We start from the raw sequence: 26,555 nt of genomic DNA on the forward strand, positions 1-26,555 counted from the left end.
CGCATTGGTTCTCCAGAGATGGAATGTTGAAAGTACCCATTCTTTCCAACTCTTCCAGGGATATCCTTGTTCACACCAGACCACAAGTTCAAGTAATGTAATGGTCTCTCACACCTAATCATATCCAGAGCCAATGTCTTTTCTTTAAGGCCAACACAGCTTTCACTGTATTAAAAATTTTCCACACTCACCTAGGTTAGGAGTGAAGTCGCAACAGCAGGCTGGACCTCTTTGTCCATGTGTGTGAACAAGAAGCGAACTCCATAGCTAGGACCAGAAAGTTGGAATGAAGCTGTAAATACTTTCTTTCCTCATTTCTTCATCAGACAGGTAAGGTCATCTCTGTTCTCGTCATGCTACACTACTTACACATTCACATCCTAGGATTTAATACAGTGTGGCCCAGCTCCTGTCTCAAACGTGTTTTATTGAAAAAGCGATCCCACAGTGCTTTGTGGTACAGTTAGCCAAAATGGCACTTCCTTACCTTGCTTACATTTCTCCCTATGTCTACCCAAATTCTGCCCATGGTCAGTGCACTCATGCACTTAGCAGAATGAAGAAATATTCCATCTCTTCTGGACACACCTGTTGTTCTCATTATTATTTAAGAAGCTTATAGAGCGCGCAGCTACCCCCGACAGGGTTGTCCCGGCGCTGAGAGTACAAGTTAATCACGGGAGGGGGGCTGCCGGGTTCACGTCCATCCTAGCCTGAAGCTACAGAGGGCGCCCTGCTCGCCTAATCAGAGTTTGGTAAACAGCCAAGTTTTTAGTTTACGTCGGAAGACTTGCTCTGACGTAAACTAAAAACTTGGCTGTTTACCAAACTCTGATTAGGCGAGCAGGGCGCCCTCTGTAGCTTCAGGCTAGGATGGACGTGAACCCGGCAGCCCCCCTCCCGTGATTAACTTGTACTCTCAGCGCCGGGACACCCCTGTCGGGGGTAGCTGCGCGCTCTATAAGCTTCTTAAATAATAATAATAAGGAGAACAACAGGTGTGTCCAGAAGAGATGGAATATTTCCATCCATATTTCTACTGACAGCATTGTTCAACTGAGTTTGCAAGACCCCTTCCCCAGAAAGAGGACTATCATGGTTTCCATAGACAGGCAGAAGTGGCTTTGGAGTTGATGAAGACCACTATGCTGAGAAGTCTTTGTAGTCAGTCAGTTGTCCATCTCACTTCAGAGTGCTAAAGACAGCAAATCTGAGATACAGGACGCAAATAAAGAGGGAATGATTTAAGCCAACTGTGAAGCCTGGTAAAACATTTGGCATAAATGTGACCACTTTAATTTACGTTAGCCATATAGATAATAAACTCCAACAAGTCCACTGATTTTTATAGTTATTTACTTACCTGACGCAATGGTGTTTATATCATTTTCCCACTAACTATCAAAATTATACTTTTAGGCCACACCCTACTTTGTTATGTTCACAAAACATTGTGTCTAGTCCCACGTTCACGTTTTGGTTGCCATTACGTAACTATTTACTTCTCAGCTTAATACACTATCCAATTATTCCTAACTTTGTAATGCACTAGTACAGTAAAGGGGTGATGTAGAGTTGTACAGTTTTTCATTGAGAAAAAAGTGAAATCCCTTTTTATTATGTTTTATTTGAGCAAAATAAGAAGTAGGTAATACAAATAATTCATACATATTCATCCTTTAAGCAAGTTCATATCAAGTAAAACATTCGCAAAATCAGTTCAGCAAACTTATCCAGGTAAACTGAACTCATATTTATCTCCCTAGCAGCATCAAAACGCATTTAAAGTGACAAAGTGCAGTTATATAAAACTAAAAAACATATCCTATAGTATTTATTGATCAAACAATTATTCTACGCCATACATAAATATACAATACTAGTTTACAATAAGCAGTGTATCTGAAATTACAATCTTAGTTTACTCTCAGCAGCAGCAATACTATTATGGAAGTGCACAGTTCTACTCAACCATGTCATCAATACTCTGCTTTTAAAAAAAAAAAGCTCCTATGCTCATAATATGTCAGCATTATTATTACAGTACATGCAAAAAACATAGAATGCTAACCGTATCCATCATCGACCATCTAAATCATGTGCAGATCACAGCATATTCATTAATGATGAAGAACATGTCCAAGTTACCTCAAACCTACAAAGCGCATCTAATCGCTTAGCATATGCCTCCTCGAAGTCATAAGTCCTAGCCATCTTTTTCATCCACTGCCCTATTGTCAGCAGCGTTGTTATTTTCCAATTCTGCCAAATCAAAGACCTGGCCACTGCTATATCAATAGAAATGAGATATTGTTGGTATTTCTTTAAGCGGTACACTTCATGCGAAGAACCGAATAGGACCAACATAGGTGATGGAAGAATGATAGTAGACATGCAATGACTAATAATCTTAGAAACATCCTCCCAAAATTGCTGTAAACTAGTTCATGCAAATAATGTATGAACCCATCCACCCGCACCATTCATCTTACACCTAAAATATTGAACCGGGAGCAAAGGGAACGTCTTATGTAGTCTATATGGCATATAATACGCCATGCACTTTGATAAAAAGGCCATTCTTTTAAAATTTGCTGCATTAATGCTCTATATCCAATCTCACTCAGTAACTGACATTCTTTAATATTAAATCTGCAACCTGTTTCTGGAAAAAGTCTGATAGTAATTCATCCTGGAGTTTCTTGTTGACACTCTGGCATAGCAAGCCATACCAGTTTCTCACTCCACCTATCTTATTTGCGTTGATCCGCCCAGTTATCACCTGTGCAGACTCACTTATCAAATAGTTGTTTTTAAGAAAGCTAGTAACCTGGTTAAAACTTCAACTTAAAGCTGCATGTTGATGACCAATTTGGTGTACTATTGATTTCCATGCTATTAAATTCGTATGATTATAAAAGGCCCCAGATTTTCAAAGCCTATGTCTCTCCATGACGAAAGACTCCGCAAGAAATCTCTAGACCCCAACATCTCACGTCTTGTACTGTTTTGCATTGGAGTAAACACATGACATACAGGTATATTTCATGCTTTAAAAAAAATTGTTGATTGCGCGGTATTAACGTCAGTATAACCTTATATCTCATATTCTTCGGAAGCTTCACGGACCACAGAAAAGCTGGTCATCTTATTGCACTTTCAATTAACATGCCTCCAAAATGTTCTTTATGTTTGAACCACCAGACTTGAGATATCAAATTATATTGTCAGCGAATAGTTTGATTTTCGCCATCCCTTATGGGGGCTAAAAACAATGGATTAGAGCGGATTTTAACTGCAAGAAGTTCAATAAAGAGAGAGGGAACAATAGTGGGGATAACAGGCATCCCAGCTGAGTGCCTCACTTAATCATAACCTTTCCCACTTCTTCCATGTTATTAATAATTTTAACTTCTGTCTCATTCTATACGTGTATTACGTGTAATTTGAACAGCCTGCTAAAAGCATTTTAAGTCTAAGACTCCCAAAATGTTTTTGCCAAGGAAATATTCACATACCTACTGCTCCTCAGCAAAAACGGCAGTGCGGGGAGTGGGAATATTATTCTCAAATTCTGGAGGTTAAGGAAGTATTTCGAGATAGGAAAGGCAGATGAATATGGATTAAGGTTAAGGTCGCAGAAGTCTTTCTTACCTTCTTGAATTACTATGGCCCAATTTTTGATGATGCTAAAGCTTCGGAGCAAATTTATGATTTATTAATTAACTTTGAAGAACCATTAGTTCTGTAGGGTGATTTTAATTATATAGAAAATTTAGGGCTAGACAGTTCGAATAAAAACACAATTAAAACAGGAAACCACAAGACTGATTAAGATAATAAAGGATGATTGTGCCCTAATAGATCCATGGTGACCAGAACATCTGGGACTTTCCCAGTTCACGGGTTCTTTGAGAATGAAGATACGCTTTGTGTCTAGATTTCTTACCGGTGGATACGTTATAGAAAGAGGAGGGCCTGAAATAATAGCTAATTATTTCTCTGATCACTCTATAGTCTCTCTGTTAACAGTGCTAGGAATACCTCGGAAAAGCAAAGTCAGTTGGCAGTTTGATAAATCCTTGATTGCAGGCCAAATTTGGGTTAAAGAAATGAGATTTCATTCAGGTGTGTTTTTTAGATCAATGTACATACTGCCCCAAAATGTATGGTGTGGGAAGGTTTTAAGGCCACTTTCCGGGGACAGGTTATTTCTTATAAAGCTAGAATATATAATCAGCAAATACAAAAGATTGAGACCTTACAAAACACAGTAAAGAGGGTTAGGAATGAGTTTGATTTAAGGATGACAGGAGATCGCTCTGATATGGTACTACATCAAAAATGGATGAGGGCGAAAGTATGATTAAGAGATTTTTTTTAATTAGAAGATATTGCTGGGAATAAGGCTTATCAATAAAAACTATATAAAGGAAGTTAGCATGTACATAAATACTTAGCATGGACAACTAAAATTCAGAAAAGTAGGCAAGTAATTACTCAGGTGAGAGACCCAAACACAGTAACCATTTAGGGTAACAAGGACAGGATAGCGGAAATATTTCCCAGCCACTTTAAGATAATTTATGCCGAAGCGAAAATAATAGATAAGCCAGAGTTGGTAGATTACTGTGTGTCCTTTCAGCTACCACAAATTAACAAGGATCATATCAATGCTATCGATAAGCCAATAGAGCCCCTGGAAGTGGCTGATGCACTTAAAAATATGGCTAGCGCAAAGGCGAGTGGAAATTATGGTATTATCATATAGGTGTAAGACCTTTTCCTGTTTTTTAACATCTCTTTTAATCAAATAAAGGGTGGGATCCCCATTTCTAAGAGATATGAGGAGTCACTATTGATGTTTTCTTAAGAAAGATAAGGATCCAAAGGACCCAAAATTTTATCGTCCAATGAGTTTATGAAATTCGTATTTCGAATTATTTATGAAACGTTGGGTTACTGGGATTGCTCCAAGTGCACAACAACTGGTCCATGTTTATCAAAGCCGAAAAGGTCTATTGCTGCCAATACCTATTATTTAACCCAAGCTATCGACTACTTTTCAGTAAACAGGACAAGGCCGTAATACAAATGATGGATGCTGAAAAGGCTTTTGACCTTGCTGACAGCAAAGCTTTGCTTGTTTATTTTGGGCAAATTTGGGTTTTCCTCTCAACTTATAGCGGTGCTAAAGGAGTTATACAATGAGGCGAAAAGGTGCAATTCTTGTGAGAGCTACAGGTATCTCAAGTACATTGTGAAAATGGAATTTAGACTTTTAACATGATTTTCATCTTGACATCATGTGTTCAATTTCAAATGATGAAGCTAGATACATGGGACTTCACTGTAAAAGAAAATGACACACTGAGCCAATTCTTTTTCTGTAAGTAATAGCACTGTGGACATTGCTAATGTAAAAAAGCTTATGCGACACACATTTAGTATCACTGTTCTTCCGAAACATTTCTGTGCCCAGTCTCACAGCATAAAAGGTATAGGAGTGGTGTAAACATAAGAAAACCAGTGAATTACATGACACGTTGGTAAGGCAATATTTAGATTTCTATTTTCAGAATTTGTAAAGTGGATGACTGCCCAAATAGGGCGGTAGCAGGCGGTAAAAATAACGAGGTTGTGAGTTGTTAAAAAAAAAAAGTCTGTTCTGAAGGACTGAGGCGAAGATGCAGGGCTATCCACTTTAATGAGTTTCTACATACCACCTTCAATTGCTGCATACAATAAAATCACCTACCTATATCAAAAGCCAAGTGTACTCTTGTAGCCTCGCACAAGGTGTAGCTATGAAAGGGCAGCACATAATGTGCTCGGCTGAAAATGGGTAGACACAGCCACCATGTGGTTGATTGCCATAGACAAAACAAGTGCCAGTGTTAAGAATTAAGTGTTAGTGCTGAGCACCAGCACAAATTAAGCACATGAAAAAGACAGGGACGACAAGAAGATGGGCCCTGCATGGTTGTCACAGTCGAACAAAAATCATAAGTGAATGGAAGGTCTAGTTAGTTGAAATGCTGACAGGTTGAAAAAGACACTGGGAAAGTCTAACTTCTAACATGCAGGGGCTTGGTGCACAACTAAGAAAGTGAGAAAGAGGTACAGGAAGCACAGGGTTTCACAGATGAAACCATGAAAATAATACGTTGACCTCACCCAGGCTAAATAGAAGCACTGAAGGTGCAGATGACCAGAGTCCCATCTGCAATATGGAAACCACAAATTCCGATTTTGCTGCTTTGTTTAACACAAAACTTAGATTTTGTGGAGCACACTCATGCCACTTAGCTGACATGGGGGAATAATGCAGATGTTTACCAAGGTGAACAGAAAGTAGAATGTAGAATAAAACAGAAGACACAGGACAGAGACCATATTTTTCTAGTTCACTGGGAAAGTGGTTACATTTATGGACCATGTGCTAAATGCCTGCAAGAGGATAATAACAATAAGAGTGTCGGACTTCCATTAACTTTCGGGACCTCTCCCACAAAGACTTCGGCGCCATGGCCCGGCAGTCGGAGCACGACTTGGAGTCGTGGTCGCACTCCAGGCAGTAAAGACACAAGCGGTGCGGGTCCGTCACCGACATAATTCGATGACAGTCTCCACGTGACTTGAAGATGAGCATACCTACTGCACCAGGAGTCAATTGACTCGAAAAATAGAGACAAAAAGCCTTCCAAAAACACAGTCAAAAAGTGACTGGGGTACTGCTTTCTCCGGATCTGCGCTTGCTGGCGCGGAAAAAGAAAGAACTGACGTCAGGGCGCGAGGGCAGCGTCTAAGTAGCTGATGCAACGTCATCTTCGCGTCCATGACACCAACACCGGACGCAAAACCGCACAACGCCACCGTCCGGCGCGCAGGGGTACAGCCGACGAAAAATTTCCGGATCCAGTCTGATGCCTGGGGGTAATTCTAAGGTAAGAAATCTATCACTAACGTGTTTCTTTCAGATTCAGAGCTTAGCACTTATCCTACGATATTTTGGTTTCTCAAAAAAAGAGATGCACCCTACCATATGCAAGAAAAATTAGCATTCACACAATATTTCTCTCAAAAGATGTTAAATGCAAATCTGCTTCTAAATGACACAGAGCAACGTGTCAAGCAAAAACAAAGACAAACGATTATAGTTTAATAAAACCAGGGTTTATCCTTTTTTTTTTTATATCTGAATAAATATATTACACAATACCCATCAGTAAAACTAACCTCGGATCTCTACAGGCTTGACAAATTTCACATAAAAGAAAAATCGTAGTAATGATGCCAGAAGCTAAGCCGCCTCTTCTGACGGACCTTTAAGAATACGATTCTTTATGATATGATAACTAGTTGTAAAACCATTTCGATTATGCGATCAATCATAAGGGAAACTGTACTCATCTTTCACAGGTATACTTCCATTAGCCGTTCAACTAATGACTTTACCCTATATTTAAAAAAAAAATGTAAATGGTACCCAAAATGAGCTCAAATAATTCACCTAAGTCACAGAGCTTTAAAAAGCAGGGAACATCGTCAGGGGCTGATAGTAATTTCACTTTGTTGCAGGCTTACCTCTGGTGTTAATGCATTGTTGTCTGATGTCTGACTAGACAGCAGGATATGAGTAAAACCATCTTCCTTCCTCACCACAATGTCCCGGAAGCGGCAGCTGCTTTCGTTTTGGCGAACACTGTACCTTAGTCTTTTATCAAAAACATAATCTTTCTCGGATTCGAGTTTTCTTTTGACATGGCCGTGTGGGTGTAGCACACCATTTGATAGTGTGGAACCTATAAATATAAAAAAAATGATGACTACATTAAACATAACCCCCGACATGTAGGGAAACCTGTACAATAAAAACAACAATAAATAAATAGCACAATAGTGCAATGATAGGCTGCTTTTATCAGACAAAATTCATTTGTACAAACACCTGTGAAATGTTTCTCATCTCATAGAAATATATGTTTCATCTTTATAATGACAACTCCCACAACACTATCCAGAGCTTTACCGTTGTCAAGGGATATAGGATTATACGGCAGCAGAATAGTAATTTAGGCAGTCAGAGTAATCTAAATTATGCGGCAACAAAAACCATTTACACACATCTAACTAAATGAATGCACTCGAGATCGAGGGCAGTGCTTTCGATTTTGGTGCTCGTTTGGGTCTTGAGGAGTTGTGGTGGACCTTACTCGCCTTCTTTAAGCATAGTGAACTACTTGTGAAGATTTAATATAATTACACTTTGAATGTAGTGCCCATTTTGTTATTCTGGCTACCCAATGTTTTATTTATATAATGTTTTATTTATATGCAATCTTATGTGGGACGTTCTATGCAAGCAATATTTTGATCCATTTCAGTGAACACTATTTTTTGTTGGAATTTGCAAATTATGTGGCATGTGTGGTAAATTTATAATTATGGAGTAAATGCTGCAGCTCCAGAATTCCATATTTCTAGTGGACCAAACCACTGCCCATTGTTTTACAAAAAAGTTATTCAGGGAAGGTAAACAAAACCTAAACTTCTAATTCCAATTAGTGTCATTGTTAGCTGCACTTTTATGAAAAAGGTTTCAACAATCTTGCCCTTCTAGAGACAGAAATGTTTTTTTATCAAGGAAAAGGGTGTTTTTCCATAACTATATACTTAACTTTTATATACAAGTATTATTCAAATATTCAAAATGTCAATAAACATCTCTTTGATTGAAAAAAAAACCTTTTCAAGCTACCTATCCCACAGACTACTACTGTTTGTGAAGTAAGAACAGGACTCAAACTAATCCCATAAGTCCTCAGAGTTCATTGACCCAGAGGCCGGAGTCGAGAACCCAGAAAGGGACCCGAACTAGAGTCCATGAGTGCCTGCTCAGAGTTTGCTTGATCTAGCTCCTTGGAGCTAGAATTAAGCAAGTGGGACCAAATTGGGAATGCTATTCCTTGTCCAAAGACCATAAAGGTGAATCTGCAAAACCGTTGACGACATTGCAAAGCCAGCCTCTGAGTCTGGGAGCACAGCCCAAAATGGACGACAGGAAACAGGTCTGCCACAACCAAAAGAAAATGTTTATTTATTTTTTATTATGGATCCACTGACTGTGAACAAGTTATGTTTATAATCCTTCAAAGCTCACCTGCCACTTTTTTTTTATATACACAATAATTACTCAAACACTGTGAATCCATTTACACCACAGCAGGCAGAGGCACAACTCCAAGTAAAGTTCTAGTTACATGCCAAGTTTGGTACACTACTTCTCAGTATTTTTTGCTGTAGAGGTGACAATATTTTCCTAAGAGTGTTAACATGGATCCGGTAGGGACCACTAGAGAGTGCGAAACATGTTGACCGAGTACTATTTACACCTTTTTTTTCACTAGAGCACCTGTCCTATGAGTAGCGGCTAGTTACACAACCGCCCTCTCTTTTGTTTTGAGAGGTTTCTCCAGGACCCACTCCTTTTTAATTGATCATCCTGACCCTTGAATAAACAGGTTTCGGGTACCGTATGATCATTTTAACTCACCACATTTCCCTTAGGCCCCCACACCCACAAGCACAACTGCGGCATCATCCTAAAAAGATCTCCATCAAAGAGCCCTCTTGCGGGGCCCGTGAGGAACTGCAGCGCCACCCACACGAGGAGCAACGCCCTATGATGATATTTGACACTCGCAAGGGTGTCTGAGAGCACTAGAGACAAAAGGAGAAATTCTCCCACTACACCGTATCCCAACCTTTCAAGAGTGTGACTAACAAGCCAGTTCTCTTTTCTTAAAATATTTCTTTCCCTCCTGTACCAAAACAATTTTTGGTTTACCTTTCTTTACTTCAGAGGAACATTAGCCACCTTAGTGTAGACACAAAGGAATTTAGCAGACTGGCTGGCTATCTCCTAAACACTGAGAAGACCAAGATTGTTTGCACTAAGAACATCACGCTTCAGGATCCACATAGGACTGCAGTGGCCACATATCTTGGGATTGATGTAACGGCTAATGTGGACTCAATCTTGCTAGCAAACGTGGTTCCTCTGATAGCTAAAATCAATAGGGATCTAAGAAGAATCAATAAGCTGCACCTCTCAATTATTGGTAGGTGTTACGTCCTCAAAATAACAATGTTCCCAAAGGTACTCTACCTATTTCGCTGCATCCCTCTTGAGGCTGAACCTGTTTTTATCAATAAACTTGATGCACTGTTTTCAAACTTTATATGGCATGCCCAGACAATCAGATGGTCTCTCAAGTTCCTATCCCTGCCCCAGGAGCAAGGGGGTTGGGTGGTCCCACTTTTACTTTATTATTATTGGGCCACAATGTTACAACAGATGAGTATTTTGTTCAGGCCAGACAAGAGAGACAAGGGTCACACAGAAATACAGGCATCCAAAGCCCCACCATCTATCTATGAATTGGCTATTGAAAGAAAAGCACGGGGGTGTTGTTAAGACGACTGGAGGCTGGTTACTACAAGAAGTAACATTTCAAGTCCCTTCGAGCAGCCTAGAATGTATGGCATAAAGTCAGCAGTCTGATGAAGATACAAATGCACCATAAATACACACCCCTTTGGTGTTCACAAGTTTTTCCGGCCCCTCTTCATGATGGAATCGGAAAACAATGGGAGCAAGTCGGTATAAATAAAATAGGGGACATTCTTCACATGGGTTGTATGGTCTCTTTTCTTGAGCTACAGGAGTGCTATGGTATTGATGCTCGGTCCTATATTAAATATATCCAAATTAACAAAATTATTAGACAGCTCAAGCCAGAAATGCTTTCTACAGATTCCTCTTCTAGAAGCAGTTCTTCATAAAGACTGCTGGATAAAGCATATATATAACATTTTTATAGGATCTACTCCAGAAAGTCTAGTGAAAATAGAATCTAACTGGGCCAGGAAGTTAGACGTTAATGATACAAACCTACATATGTCAATTGTTCTTCCTAAAAAAAAACCTTCTTTCGACCAACCTGAAGCCCCAACACTATAAAACTATTTTCAAATTATTTTTTTACATCCCGGGTGGGTGAAAAGGGAAAATGATCAATGCCCTAGGTGTGGGCAAGGCCCTGCGGATTTGGTCCATTTGCTTTATTTTTATGATTGTGGGAAATTGGACCCTTTAAAAAGGGGGATCTAAATTTTTCTTCAAAATGATTAGGACATGGAATGAACATGTCTCTGGTATGATGTTACTAGGCTACAATGAGAGAGCCCAGTTAGAACAGACTCACAAATATTTTATGTTCATCTCGGTGGTAGTAACTCGTTGCCGATTGCTATAAAGTGGAAAGATCCAGACCCTCCTTCCCATCCTGTTTGGCTTGCTCGGATGCTCCATATCTGCAATCGGGAAAGAACTTTATATAGCTGTAAGGGGTGGCGGTTAAAGGAACGAGGCAGAAATATCCGGGGCCCTATGCTTAATTGGGCTTTTAATGAGCAGCTGGGAATCGCTCGCCCTAACTTCTTTCCGTAGCTAACAGTGTAAAAGCAGATAAGGTCTATACATGTAGCAAAATGTGTCCATTTTGCAGCATTTCTGGACTTCTCGTGGTGTGTTATTAATGACTTTGGTATAACTTTTACGCCTGATTCCTCTTTTTTAGCTTAGGCATACATATTAACTAATTTATTGTGATTTGTTTCTTTCAAGCCTGATTTTGTGTACTGTGCTATGAAATCGATTTATGGATGTTTCATGTAGCAAAATGTGTACATTTTGCAGCATTTCTGGACTTCTGGTGGTTCGTTATTAATGACTTTGGTATAACTTTCACGCCTGATGCCTCTTTTTTAGCTCTATACCAAACAATACAATTGCCAATACTGAGAATGAATAATATATACTTGCTTGAAGCTTAGCCTATATGAATTAAACATATAGAAGCAGTTGGATTTTAATCCATCACTGTTTGTGTTATTGATTTACAAACTTTTTAGAAATTCGTTGAAACATAGAAACACCAACACTTTATAGATATGTGTAAAACACGAAAACAATCGATATCACAAGAAAAATCAAATTCACCATAATGTATACTTCACTTTGACACCCCCATTCAAACTTGCTATCTCACTCGCACCAATACTGTCATTCCATTCTAAAAAACACTCACTCTGTCTTTCTCAGTCATACAGCACCACAGCCAATCTCTCCTGATCCAGTCAAAAACAAGAATGATAATAAATCCCACATCAAAAAATCACTACATCCATTTAGAACGCAAAACGTGCAGGAATAATTCTAATGTTAGGTTTGTCCATGCAAAGCCAACAGACAATGATCCAATTAGTACAATAAATGATTTTCACAAAAACACTTTTTTTGACAGGGAAAACATGAAAAAAGGTCGACGCGTTTCAAACCAGACCCTTTGTCCGGTTCTCATCAGGACCACAAATAATCCTGATTGAAATGGACCGCTTGTAAAAGATTCAGTTCCTTGGAACATGCACATCCGTATGCATGTCTCTCAGGTATGTGTAAAAAACGTCCAGTTTATTCCTCGAGATTGCTCTATGTCACAACTTGGATAGGGGGGAGGGGGTCTCTTTTTTTGCACAATCAACACGTCGGTTAAAACCGCCGTGGCCTTTTCCTTAAAGGACATGAATTCCTTCTTGATTGCGGTCGCGTCCACTCCGAACTGCTTCACAGACGCGAGCCGTACCCGGAGAACACTCGGGAACAAGCTCAGGCATACATATTAACTCATTTATTGTGATTTGTTACTTTTAAGCCTGATTTTGTGTACTGTGCTATGAAATCGATTTATAGATGTTTTGCTATCCCTCCAAGTATATTTTATGGTACTATATCTCAGAAGCACTGTGTTTATATACCACTTTGTATACTGTTATTTATACCTTTTTACTGTTTTTCTATCATTTTATGATCTTAACTACACTGTACTTGTTGAATTATTTTGTAGGCGACTGTATTATCTGGGATAAATAATGAAGGTTTTTTTTTTTTTAAATGATTGTGTTGATTACAGACAAGCTTTTATATGGCACAAGTTACTATGCTATTGCTAAGCACCACATGTGACTACCCATACCATTGATTTATAATGTGGTGTTCTCTATTGATCCATCACAAATCTGTCATTCTTGTTCTTCTTTTTATTTGATTTTCATTTGGTTTTCAAGGACCAGGAATTCATTTGAATCTTTTATTCAGGATTTGACTTCCTTGATCTGTCCAAAACGGCAGATAATTTTCTAAAGTATAGTCCTTTTTAGTTGGAAACTACCTCTTTCTTGTCTTTCCTGTTTTTCGAAAGGGGCTGCTGCTTGTAACAAAGCTCTCAGGCGACACACTCTGCGATTCTCTCCATCAGTTTAAATAATGTGTGTACTTTTTTGATTTCTTATAACACCCTTAGCCTTTACCATGGGATCTGTATCCCTGGCTCAGTGACCTTGTTAAGATGGCTGCAGTTTGTTTTAGAACAACCAAGCACTCACGTTGTTACGTCAGCCAGACACGGAAGCATTAATACGCTTCCTGATCTTGGGTTCTCCTTATCGAGACCCAATCTATGACAGTCTCCCGACTTGGGAAACTAATTCCTGATCCAGTAAGTGTCGCAATGCTACTATAAGAGGCTGATGATTAAAGTGGGTGGGACCCACACCTTTAATTTTCTATTTACTCTGCCTCATAGATTGATATTGGTCCCGTCCTGGCACCACCCATAGGATTTCAAAAAGGGTGTCATGCCCTACATTTGACTGCATCTTTGTGGCGAGCATAAGTATTTGGAAAACCGTCCCAATATAAGTTTAGGTAAGCTAGTGTGACTAATGTGAGACTACGTTTTGATGATTGAGTCGGCTATTTTTACAGGTACTTAGTCGAGAAGCCCAACTTACGAGCCCACTCCCTAGGAGCATTTATTGTTATTGGCAATCATTTTTTATCATCCCAGACGACTTGAACCATGTTTAAATATCAATTCAAGTCAAAAATACTTTTATTGATTTGTTAAAAATCATAAAAGGATGGCAAACCATCACAATACGCAAAACATTAAATGAACTTTTTTTTTTTAAACATGAGAGAGAAAAAAAGACCTTAGAGTCGCGACCACAGTTAAAAAGCTGACAAGTAGTACAATACATTTAAGAAAAGTCAGCCAGCAGGTTATTTGCTAGCTGCTTGGCTTAAATCAATTTTCTTCCAGTTCCTTTGCTGCTATTTTCCAGAATTGTATGACACTACAGGAGAGGGGACTCGAAAGCCCTTCAAGACACCTGATGACTGCAGCTCTACATGTTCTTATCTGTTCATTCCTTAAAATCTCCAGAAAAATGGATTTGTGGGTTTTCAGTAAAAAAGGGCAGGTACATAGTAAATGTAGTAGTGACTCCTCCCCTTGACAACAGAGGCAGCATGTTTAAATATCCCATTTAACCCATTCTGAGAATTAAATCAGCTGACTCAATCAGTCTTAACTGCTTGCCAGTTATTGTGAATAACAAAAACCTTTAATTGTTGCTGCGCTGTACGTTATATAGGTGTTAATCATTTTTCTTCCCATTTCTGAAGAGCGTGATACACATGCTCCATCCTTAATAATACCCTTGCCATTCTATACTCCATATCTGTGAATCATCATCTAGATGTTTTGTACATATGGTTACTTTGATTCATAGCTCTAGTAAGTTTTTTAACTTGTTTTTATTCTTGTACTAAGCTGTTGATGGTTTCCCCACTTTTTATTAATGTTCAGAGCAAGACACTGTCCTGTACCACATCACTTCCCTTTCACTTTACATTTTCTGTAACTATGTTTTACTCTGGATTTGTTCCTAGGTCACAATTATTTCTTTTTCCTTTCTTTTTTCCTTACATTTTTCCATTTCTTTCATCACAGGTGTATATCTTTTTTCAAAGGTAGTCTTTTACTGACACACCCAATTCTTCTGAAATATTCATTTTACATAGGGGCCTTCAGTGCAATAAGAACATTTCGTACTGAAGATGGTCTTATAGACGTCAGCATGAGACAAGACCGAAATGTCAACAATTCCAACCATTTTCATGTGTAAATGATCTTACTGGAAATGTTCATTGTATTTTCAATGATTTTCTCCTCATTTGCAAATATTTGAAATGGGCTATACCAAAAGTGTCTATGAGAAACAACTGCTGTGAAGATAGTCTATCTCAGTGACTTTTATATTTATATGAATTGCATTATGTACCCTTTTTGGTAAACAGAGTTTTCTACATAAATTTGTACTTTCAAAGTATACACCAGCTTTGCATCATTTGCATTTCTTCTGCCGATAGACTCGCCTTGAATGAATATAATTAATTGCGTTCATTTGCTTGCCAGAGGACACTAATTAGGGCTTTATAAATGTACTTATTTGAGTCCAGAAGATTTGTGTCCAAAAAATCCCTTGTAGGCACTCTTACCAAATATTGACTTTGATTTACCCAAGCCTCAAAGGGCCGATTTGGTTGGCCATTTTTTTTCATTATTAAAGCAGTGCAGCAGCTTCTAAGTGCATAATTATGATCAACTTCCATGACATACCACGCATACTGCGTTAGCATTTACACAATATTTTTGTAGGTAGAACCATGTTGGTTTTTTTAACTTTTGGTTATTTCGGTAACCTGCTCAAGAGAGATAAAACAATTCTGAATTTGGGGGCGGGGGGCTCCAGTGGAGTTTACTGTTTCAGTCCAGGCCAAGGTATTCAAATTATATGGTCTTCTAATAAACTACAAGCCGTGCCAGAATTGTTAGCAAAAAAGTGTGCAAGAACTAAATACAATAACCCCAATATCAAATTATACAAAAAAGAAAAAACATGCCCTCCTCAAATGAGGCTGTTGTTTTTTATGATTTTTTTCGGATTCTCTTTGTTTTCTTCTGGTAGATGATACTTCAAAGAGATTCCTCTTTCTTTCACTTTGCTTTGTTAGCATGAGATTGGTGTGGTAATCATGAGCAGGCTTCACTGTAAAGTAATATTCCAAATTTTTCAAAATAGGTTCTTGCCTTCTTGGACACAAAACCAACTTTACTTTAGGAAGTAATTTCAGATTCTTGAAAACCTGTGTTACTTTATTTGCTTTATTTTTAACATCACATCAAACATTTTTAATGAGGTTTAATAATTGAGTTTTTTTAATACCACAATTCATTCAACAGCAAATTAGTATATTTTGCAACACTTCCAATTCCTTGATATCATGATTACATCTTCTTTCTATGGGCACTGTAAGAAAACAAGCTTTTTGCGGGTTTACCCCACTTTTTTGCCCCATTCAGACTACTAGCAGCTGGTCTTTCGACTGTACTGAGGCCTGCTAACCAGACGTCAGTGCCTCTGACCTAACCCACTACAAAGTATATGTCAAATTGGATACCCTCAATTGGCACAGACTAACTGACTTATAAGTTCCTAGTATATAGCACCCATGGCATGTAAGGTACAGTGTCCGCCCATGCCTGCATCACTGATTGTGCCACCCTGTGTGTGTGAGAAAGAACACAATGGCTTCCAGTCTGCCACTGCAGACTGGAAGGGCAGTGTTAAAAACGGCTAGTTTGACGTTGCCATTAAAACCAATGGCAAAGACCCCTACCTTGCATTAACAATATAGATAAGTCTCCCCTAAAAAAGGTCGATCGAGTCCTAAGGCAGGGAGAGGTATATTATTAAGTACAACAAGTATTTAATATATATGTCATTAGAGCAACACTCCCAAACTGTCATTTTGTTATGGGAGAGTTAGTAGCCACATTGGCTAATACAGAGTTACCAGCTGACCACTAAGCCTGGCTAAATTCTGAATGGGACTACTGAGATGGGTACTTTAAGGTATCAAATTAATCATGGCATTAAACCTGACTTGATGCCTAAGTCAAATTTAATGTGACTATTATAGAAATGCAACTTTTAGAAAGTTGTCACTCTGAGGCTTTGTTTGTCTAATGACCTTACATGGACACTGCCCATCAGACAGCTTTCTGTCCCCCTGGGAAGTAGTGTGAACAACTCCCAGTCTTACGAACAACAGCAGTTTGCTACAAGGCAAGGTGTTACTGCCCATTTACAGCACAAAAGGCGAGCTTCAAAGGCAAAGCCTCCTTTGGTGGGCAAATAACGATCAGACTCTTAAGGGGCTGCTCTTTCTTAAGGTAGACAGGCTAGTGGCGGGGACATAGAGGAAACTGATAGAACCACACATAGCCGGAAAGGCATCATAGAACGAGAGGGGATCTGGTAGCCCACTGGCTAGTGACCACATCACCTCCAAGTAACTTGTTGGGCATAAATATGGCACCCCTGGCAACCTGAACCTCAGTTCACACCAGAACTGGAGATGGGATCAAAGAAGTACTGCCCTGCTGACCCCTGGACTTGGTATAGAGACTGTATCGTCTACTGGACTGCACCTGCCCCACCTTGGGCTACAGGACTGTGCCTGTGGCTCCTAGCTTGGGGAAAAGCAGATCCCAAGCCCTAGACGAAAAAAGTGACTCTAAGGTCAGTCGGTTGACCCCCTGGAACAAGCACCAGTGCCATCAAAGAAGCAGCTCGGCGTCAGTAGCCACCTCTGGAAAATCGCCACTGACTGCACCTGGGCACCCAAAGAGAGCCATCCCTAATGGCCAACAGTTGCAACCGAGTCTGTCTGACCTGGGAGTGTCATTTAAGTCCCAACTGGTCGACCAAGAGGGACACCAGCCTCTACCAAAGGATACCACAGGGACCGCTGTGAATGGAGACCAGTAGCCCAGCGGCAGCTGGCCTTCTACTGGCTCAAAGAGGACTTTGAGGGACCCGACTACTTATGGCCAAAGTCACCCTACCTGACCCTTGGACCAAGGAATAACTGCAAAGTCACCCTCATTGAACGCACAGCACCTAGCGCATCCTTGAGCATCTTCCATCTCCTGATTCTGCAGCATCAGGACCACTCCAATAAAGTCTATGGCAGTTGTGCTGTAACGTTTAGAACTGGTCTGGAAAATGCTTTGGTGGCCAGGTAGGAGTCCAAATACTCCTTATTGCCAACCCAGCCCCTCTTCCTGTTGGATTTTGTCCCCCAATTTGGGCCGCAGCAGTCAAACACAACTCTTACAAACGTTTGAAAAGTTTACAAACATTATGATTACCAATGCTTGTTTATGGTGAAACTGAGATTTCAGTTTTCTTTAAAAATGTGTATGTCCAGAACCTTCCTTTAGATTATGCTCATCTTGGACTCTAAAACTTCATAAAAATATAATCTATTTTTATAAATTGGTGTTGGGTTTCTTTCTTGTTGTGTGACTTTCTTATTTCGTTTTTTGGTACTTTTAAATCCGTTACACTGGTTCCTTTGTTTAAGCCTTACTGCTCAAAGCCATAGCTGCCCAGGGTTGCACTTAAGGTTTTATAAGCAAGCCTGACTGGACCCAAGACAGTTTTTGCAAGTGTACTACGTGGTAAGGTTGCAGAGCCATATCATAGGATTCGCCCAGTCTCTGTAATGAGCAGCACAAAAAGGGTTTTATTTTATGGAAGGTGAATCTCTAATCCTAGTATTCTCTGTGCAACATAGAGTTACTACACATGCACCGATAGTGGTCATACGTTAGAAAAGTTCTGATTTATGATGACTATCTATATCATTTTTTTCAGTTTTCTGTATATGAAACCAGTCAAAAAACAAGGAATCCAAGTTCTATACAAGAGGCATCAGATAATACAGAAAAAAAATCGGTTCTACACATTGATGTTTCCAATCAGCCGGAAAATTGTTATGTCTGTTTGATGGAAGTCATGCTGCTCCAGTAGCCCTTGGGAAAGGTGTTTACATTTTACTTTCTTCACCTGCTAGCTTCTATTTCTAAACCTCAAACACAGCTCATCATTTGATCTTAATTTCCTACAATGCTTAACAGGTGTGTTTTTTACTTAGATACCTTGCCAGTTTTGTTGAGGTTTCCAGGCATTCTTCAAAACAAAGTCGGTTTTATTTCTCCATTACCTTTATTTTTGTAGAAAAGACCACTGCATGTTCAACTTTCAGGTCCCCAGTTCCTTGACCATCTGTTCTAAAGCACTGACCAATATCACACTCTGTATGTACTTTGGTTCAGGACCTCAAGGGAAGCAACATGACCTTGCATTGTCATTTATTTTAGGCACCTCATTTCTTCTAAGCCTAGTCATTAATTAAAATCTATGTTGACTCCAAGAATCCAAACTGGAAATGATTCATTAACATTCCAGTCCATCCACTTGATGGCTCTGTTCACTCTCACTTTTGTCATCTACAAATCTTTATTGTTGCAGGGCAACTGTTACTTTTTATTTTTATAGGATCTCAATTTTGTGGAGGGAGTTCTAGGTTGATCAAAATTAAGCACGTGGAGGCATATGTCAGCCGCACAGCTCAGACTGTTTTCTACTGGAAACATCAGCCTTTAAATGGATGTCCACCCAAAGTCTAGAAAGCCCTCCCTCCAACCATTAGCACTCCTACATCCCAGCCTACTTTCAAAGACCCTATAAGATTTCCACTCAACCTCTATTTCACAACTGATGCAGGCTTCTTATAACAACACCTGACTTAGGCTGATCTAGGATAAAGTTTGCTCACTTGCAACAAGATACAATTCTAGGCACTATCACCCTTCTACCTAGTATTAGATGAATGAGCAGTATAGCCTAGCTGCAATATGATGTTGGCTCCACAATATCTCTTGAATTGATGTATTTATTTTGTTTATCACTCTGATGTTTTCTGCCTTAGTTATTTTTACTTGTGTCATACTCTTTGTGATTTGTGAAGAACTCTGAAAAAGAGTGCATACAAATTCTGAATAAATAAATGAATACATCTGATCTGAATTTACTGGGATGTGATGAACAAGGATGCTTCTACTCCTTGTCTAAACCATCATGTTTCCGACGGTTTGCTAAGATATGATCTAAACTGATCGCTACTGCAGTTCATTGAAGGAAATTGTTTTCACTACCCATGTTCGTTAGCATTAAACTAGCCTGCACCGATAATTTGTTTTTTACTTTTCCCAAGTTCCTTGTTTGCTCAATCATACTTTGTGAGGTTTGTTCCCAAAACCATTTTTAATCATTATAATCCCTCAGTCTGTATGTGTTGCCTATTCACGTACCATGAGTAAAGTTAGATATAGAATTATCTGCATTTCAGTCATATGTATTTTATGAAGACAGTGGGAGCGGATTTGGAAAGCTTCTTCACCGTTCACCTTTTCTGTACAATGAATTTTCCGACAGCAACACTATATCTAAATTAGAAAATTACAGGTTTTTTCTACCTTTAAATTGTACGCAAGTATTGCCTTCGTTTATAATGTGCCAAACCTGGCCTCTCATCCTTCTGCTCCCTTCCTCTTGTTGTCTGCAATGTACAATGTGCAATAAATGCATACTAGCAATTTATGAACCATTTTTGTCATTGTATTCACTCTTCATTTCACCTCCATCACCACTAACCATGGGTCTTTACAAAGGACTTTACTTCAAATAAATACAAATTAAACCAGTTAGTTGAGGAACTCAGTTAAAAGTTCAAATCAGCTTCCTCAAGGTTGTCACGGTTCGATGGAATACTTGCTTTTCCATCTGTTCGCTTGCTGCTGTGTGCTGTCGGGTGAAGAGGCTACAGCTCCCACAGTACCACTGGGTCAGGAGGGGAAGAGGACAGAGGCATTTTCCCTTTTATCTAGCACACCTGCCGCAAGCGAGGATATGATGCTATAATATTAAGCCAGTCTAAAATAGATTAGGGTGCAACAATTAGGAGCTCCTAACTGAGGAGTGTACCTATCCTTGGGGGAGATTGAATATATAATTTATCGGAAAACATTGGAATATGTATAACGGGTATACGAAAGAAATAGGGTATGTGTTCTTTAGTGAGAACATTCCTCCCATCATACTCTAAGACAATATAATTGCTTATCTAACTTAGGTGGCAAGTTTTCACTTTTTGAGCTCATCTCTACTGTAAGAAAAACCTCAGTTTTTAAATATATCCTCATGGCGCAATTGATTACCACTTTAAAAGGTGAGGTTTGGGGGCGTGGTCTTGCAAGCGATGCGGTGAGACGTGTCTCTGGGGAGCTCCGGCAGTCCTCCACCATTATTTGCAATTAAAGCGGAGCTGGGGTACTGTGACTGCTGCCCTAGGGGTGGACGTTGACCACAGTGACCAGGGGCACCTGTTGAGAGGCGGAATTTCGGCCAGGACTGATTTACTGGGCGGACGACGGAGGGAAGTCAGAGGCCCGGTGGCGGGGGCTACCATCTTGCAAGACCTCTGGCGGAGCCCACCCTGCATTTTGCCAGCCTCTTGGGGTCCCTGTAGCTCTGGGCCGGTGAAAGACACCGCGTTTCGTGGATGCTGGGAAGCGGCTGCAGCGGTCGGACCAGTGGCATCTCGGGGGACCGCGACGGCAGAGCCAGCACCAGCACTAGCGGAGGCGGGTGAAGACCGAGCAGCCTGATGAGGTATAGCCTGCTGTCCTCGCAAGGAAGTGGAGGTTGTCGCCCCGGGTGAGAGCGCTGCTCGGGTGATCAGGGAAAACAGTAGAGTGACTGTGTGGCGCCCGGCAGTAGTTCGCAGTGTGGAGTGCACCCGGGGAGTGGCGGCCTGCCGGAGCTGATTGCCTCCGTGCAAGGTCTTTGGAAGCGGCCCGCCTGAGGCCTGATGACCCCCCGGGACCCCTGAACGTAGGAGACCAAGCAGAGGGGCAATGATGGGCCTAGCGGAGCTATTGCCCATAGGCGACTGGAGGTGGCTGAAGCGGACAAGCCGGCGACGTCTTGGAGGTTACATCAATAGGGCCCGCATAGGAGCTGACGGAGGGGACGTCGGAGCGGCTGGGCAGAACCTACCCTGCAGAGCTTGACTGGAGGATATCAGCGGCAAGGCCCCTGACGGAGTTGGCTGCGGACTCTGTCTCGCGGGGTCATTGGGGCCCATAGCAGGTGTAGAGCCACTGAGACTGGTGACTGCAGGTAAGCGGCGAGACCAGACGCGCGCTCCCCCACCATTTTGTCTCTCCACATTGGGCAGCCCAGAGACATTAGGTTCCACGCGCTGCTGCCCCGGGAAACCTGTGCCATATACAGAGCCTCTCCCCCCATATTACTGCTTGAGGGGGTTCGGAGAGAATCAGCAGGCAGCGACCGTTCACCGGCTGCTGGGCGATGGCGGGGGGGCACCTTGCACAGGGAGAGCCTTCCGCCATTTTGAGGCTGTTGAGCGGGGTGGCTTGGAGGCGCTAGGCGGCTTACCTCAGCGCCGCAGAGGTTTGAATAATACCCCGCACTGGTTGGAGGAGTGGAGGGGGAGCAGACTCTGCCCGCTGGGACAATCGGGACAGGTGCGGTGCAGCTAAGACTGGGGGTGGCATGTGAAGGACGAGGCAGGGCGCGCGCACCTCTGCCATTTTGGAACTCGCCCCGCTGAGCGGCCTTAAGACTCTGGTTCCTACGCGCTGCTGCACCCAGGGAGCCTGTGCCATACACAACGCCTCTGCCCCCGGGCGACAGGAAAGGGGCACCTCGCACAGGGAGTGCATGGCGCCATTTTGGGACTGCTGAGCGGGGCGGATGGGGGCATTGGGCGGCTCGCCCCAGCATTGCATAGGTCGGGAAGACAACACACTGATTAGGGAGGTGGAGGAGGAGCAACTGTACCACGGCAGGGAAGAGCGGCTGGGTGGCACGGTGTACTGGCTGGTCGAAGCGTGTTGCTGGCTCTAGAGGGCTCCCAGACTGCCTGTTGCAGGAGGGGGGAGTGGCGGACAACCCAGAAGCGGTCATTCAATTCCACTGGCCCGGGACAGTGGGCATTTCAACACCTGAAGCAACCTGCTCATAGGTCCAGTTGTCGAGAGGGTGGACAGGTAGTGGACCTCAACAAAGCGTAACTCCCGTCCTGGTGGGTTGGGATCTGGGTGGTGGCCCTTACGCATTATACACCCTTGTGGAAATATCGGACGTTGCAGGAGAGGAAGCATAGCAGCACAGTATGGGAGAAGGACCTCTCTAGGTACACTACAACTGTCTTGCAAGGACTGCGCTGCCCGGCTGTCAACGAAACGCTTAGGAGCTGGCGATGACGCGTTCCGGAGGGGGCAAGGCTGACCCGGCTGTGGCCCCCCGGGACAATTCTGTGGTGGCAATGTGGGGCAAGGCGGGGTCGTCGGCTCCTACTGAGGTGACACCGCAGGCGACTCGACGCCGGTGACCCAGGCATTCATGACCTCTTTCATGTCAGAACTCAAGATGGAAATTGGCTCTCTGCGCTCTGAGGTCCACTCTTGTGTGCGGGACCGTCGAAAAGAGGTTACTGATCTAGAAGATAGGGTGGATGGGATGGAAAAGACAGTGGGTGCCTGGACAGAAGATCAGGAGCAATTGTGGCAAAGCCTTGCTGCGCTAGAGGAGCAACACATAGAGCTGCAAGTAATGCAGGAGGATTTGGAGAACCAGAGCCGCTGGAACAACTTCCGCATTCGGGGGTCCCTCTCGGTGCGGAGGGGAAGGACATTATGACCTATGTGGCGCAACTCCTCCACGAGGTCTGGGGGGACGAAGATGCTTCTCTGCCGGCTTTGGATCGAGCCCACCGGGTCTCTGGGCCCACGGGGAGGCCGGGGCTCCTTCCTGACATCTTAACAAGGGTCCACTTTTTTACAGAGAAGGAGGCTATCTTCAGGGCGGCACGTGCTAAGCCAGATCTCAGCTATGAGGGGCACAAGATTTAGGTCTTTCAGGACCTAACACCCTACGACAACGCCGGGCTTTCAAGCCTCTGACCGAGAAGCTGCGGAACATGGGCATCTCCTACCAGTGGGGCCACCCATTTGCCCTCATTTTCCAATGGGAATACAAGCGCAGAGTGTTACGGTCCTACATGGAGGCGGCACAGTTGCTTTGTTTGCCGTCATCGCCGCCGACCAGCCCTTCCCGCCCACAGCGCCAGGAGCGGGTGCCAGCCAAACCATCTTGGACCACTGTCCATCGCCATCGACGTTCGCCACCCATGGATGAGCAATCTGCTTCGCAGGCCAAACAGGATATCATCGCACATATTCAATCCCTTGAAGGGGACAGGGAAGAACCCGCCTCGCGCCCCTCGACTCCATGATAGGTTGAGCAGATACCTGCAACGGATTAGGGAGCAAACACTTGTTGAAATGTACTCTTCACCCTGGGTTTGCTGATGGTTGCGCTATCTTGATCTATACCCCAGCTGCCAGTGGGGTGGAGGATGCGGAGGCTTTCCCGCTAGATGACCTTGAGGACGACTGCGAACCTGCCCCCAACTATTCCTGAGGGAGTGACATCTCTGGGTGTATCCGACCCCTTGGGTGTAGGATGCCCTGTGAAGGGGACAGAACAGTATGGCCCTGTTGGCCGTTGTTGGTCTCCACTGCTGTGTGGCCCGGTTGGCCACCTTTGGGTTTCTCTCCTTTCTCTCTCTCTTTCTGCTTCTTACTGGTTTCTTTCTCTTGTTTCCTCACCTTTTCTGAGTGCGTCAGTTGGGGGTTCCTGCGGCCCCTTGCGCGGGTTGGGGTGGATGGGCTCCTCCGCGCCTGTATGTTTCTGATGAGGCAGAGTGGGGGGCCGTGGACTGGCCCCATTTGGACTCTATCATGACTACGACTCTGCCTAGTCCCTTGAAAGTCTTGACGCTTAACGTCAAGGGTTTTAATTCCCCCAACAAACGGAGGCAAACGTGGCGTTATCTCCTCCAGCATAGCCCCAACATCATATTTCTCCAGGAGACTCCCCTTTGGCAAGCTGATGTGAGGCGCATGGCACCCCTAAATACCCCCTCCAATTTTGGTCTGCAGCAGATACCAAAACGGCGGGTGTGGCAATATTGTGTAGGAATGGAATCAGGCGGGAGGAAGCTAAACCCTTTGGGAGCAGGGATGGGTGCTTTCTTCGAGTAAGTGTGGGGATTGGGAGGCGCCTCCTTACACTGTGCAATATATATGCACCCAACCAGATGCAGGACGGATACCTCCGGACACTCCTGAGGGAGAACGTACCACAAGGCGACCCTTCACTGATACTGGGGAGAGATTTTAATCTAGTATGGGACCCGGGAGTGGATCGCAGCGAGACTTCTTTCAGTGGAACGGGGGCTACGTTATCAGCACTATGCACGCAGAGAACAGACTTGGGGCTGTTGGACACGTGGCGTTACCACTCCCAGGGGCAGAGGGATTACTCGTTCTATTCCCATGTCCACCTCTCGTACTCCTGTATCGACTATTTATTTATTTCTCATGCTTTGATAGGAAACATGCTGGGAGCATCCATGTCTGATATATCGCTCTCTGATCATGCTCATGTTGAGCTGCTCCTGCAGGACCCGTCCGCTCGTCCCGCCCGCAACGTGAGGTGGCGCCTGCCGCCGAGTATTCTCCGGGACCCAGCCGACGTAGAAAGCATACGGGCTGCTATTGACTCTGCTAGTAAAGATCTCCCGGAGACGCTCTTCCCCGTGGTGTGGGATGCTTTCAAGTCCACGATTCGGGCCACATTACCTCTCTCTCGATTGCGCCGGCGCGCGAGGTTTGGACTCTGGAAGATAGCCTCTCAAAGGACAAAAAGCAGGCCGAGAAACGGGACCAGGACCACACTTCACTGGTGTCTAGGCGGCGGCTTGCCAACCTCCGGGGGCAGCTTCGGCTCCTGCGTACCAACAGGGATGAAAAATCTTTGTTGGCATTGAAACAGCGGTATTTCAAGGGGGGGGATAAGGTGGGCAGGCTGCGGCCAAAGCTCATATAGCCAATATTCAGCTGTCGGATGGGACGAGGGTTACCTCAGAGAGGGACAAGTGCGAAGCGTTTCGTGCCTACGATACTGCATTATACAAGGCGGAGACACCGTCTCCGGACATGGTGACAGACGTTCTGAGTAGATATACGGGGATGCCGATACACCCCCATTATGGAAGGACCCTAGAGGGTCCTATCACCGAGGACGAGGTAACAACAGCCATAAGGGATATCCCTCTGGGAAGAAGACGGGTCCGGACGGCCTGCCCCTGTCCTTCTATCGCATGTTCCAATCGCAGCTTCTGCCCCACCTTTCGCGACTGTACAACTCCTTTACTGATGCAGAAGGACTGTTGTCCAACATGGGTATGGCGAAGATAGCGCTTATCCCAAAGCCCTGGAAGGACCCCACGCTCTGTGCGTCCTACCGCCCCATAACGTTGTTAAACACTGACCTAAAAATATATACTAAACTGCTAGCAAAACACCTGGATCCCCACATGCCGGGACTAGTAGAGCAGGATCAGGTCGGCTTTATCCACAATCGGCAGGGGGCGGATGTGCGTAAAATTGCGCACTTAGTGGAGAAAGCACACCACTGGAATATACTGGCCTGCCTCCTGTCGTTAGACGCGGAGAAGGCATTTGACCGGGTGGATTGGGCTTTCCTTCGGGCGGTTTTGCAAAAGATCGGGCTAGGCC

General features: G+C 43.0%; 1 protein-coding gene across 1 annotated transcript in view; it reads right to left on the bottom strand.

The window, feature by feature from the left end:
* LOC144798478 (chromodomain Y-like protein 2) overlaps window positions 1–26,555 on the bottom strand; it is a 593,287-nt gene that overhangs the window by 268,245 nt on the left and 298,487 nt on the right. The window contains exon 3 of the mRNA XM_078669376.1: window positions 7,588–7,805. Within this exon, the coding sequence (XP_078525502.1) occupies window positions 7,588–7,805 (218 nt within the window). The remainder of the gene's footprint in view (window positions 1–7,587; window positions 7,806–26,555) is intronic.

Source organism: Lissotriton helveticus, chromosome 12, assembly GCF_964261635.1.
Source record: "Lissotriton helveticus chromosome 12, aLisHel1.1, whole genome shotgun sequence".
Taxonomy (NCBI): domain Eukaryota; kingdom Metazoa; phylum Chordata; class Amphibia; order Caudata; family Salamandridae; genus Lissotriton; species Lissotriton helveticus.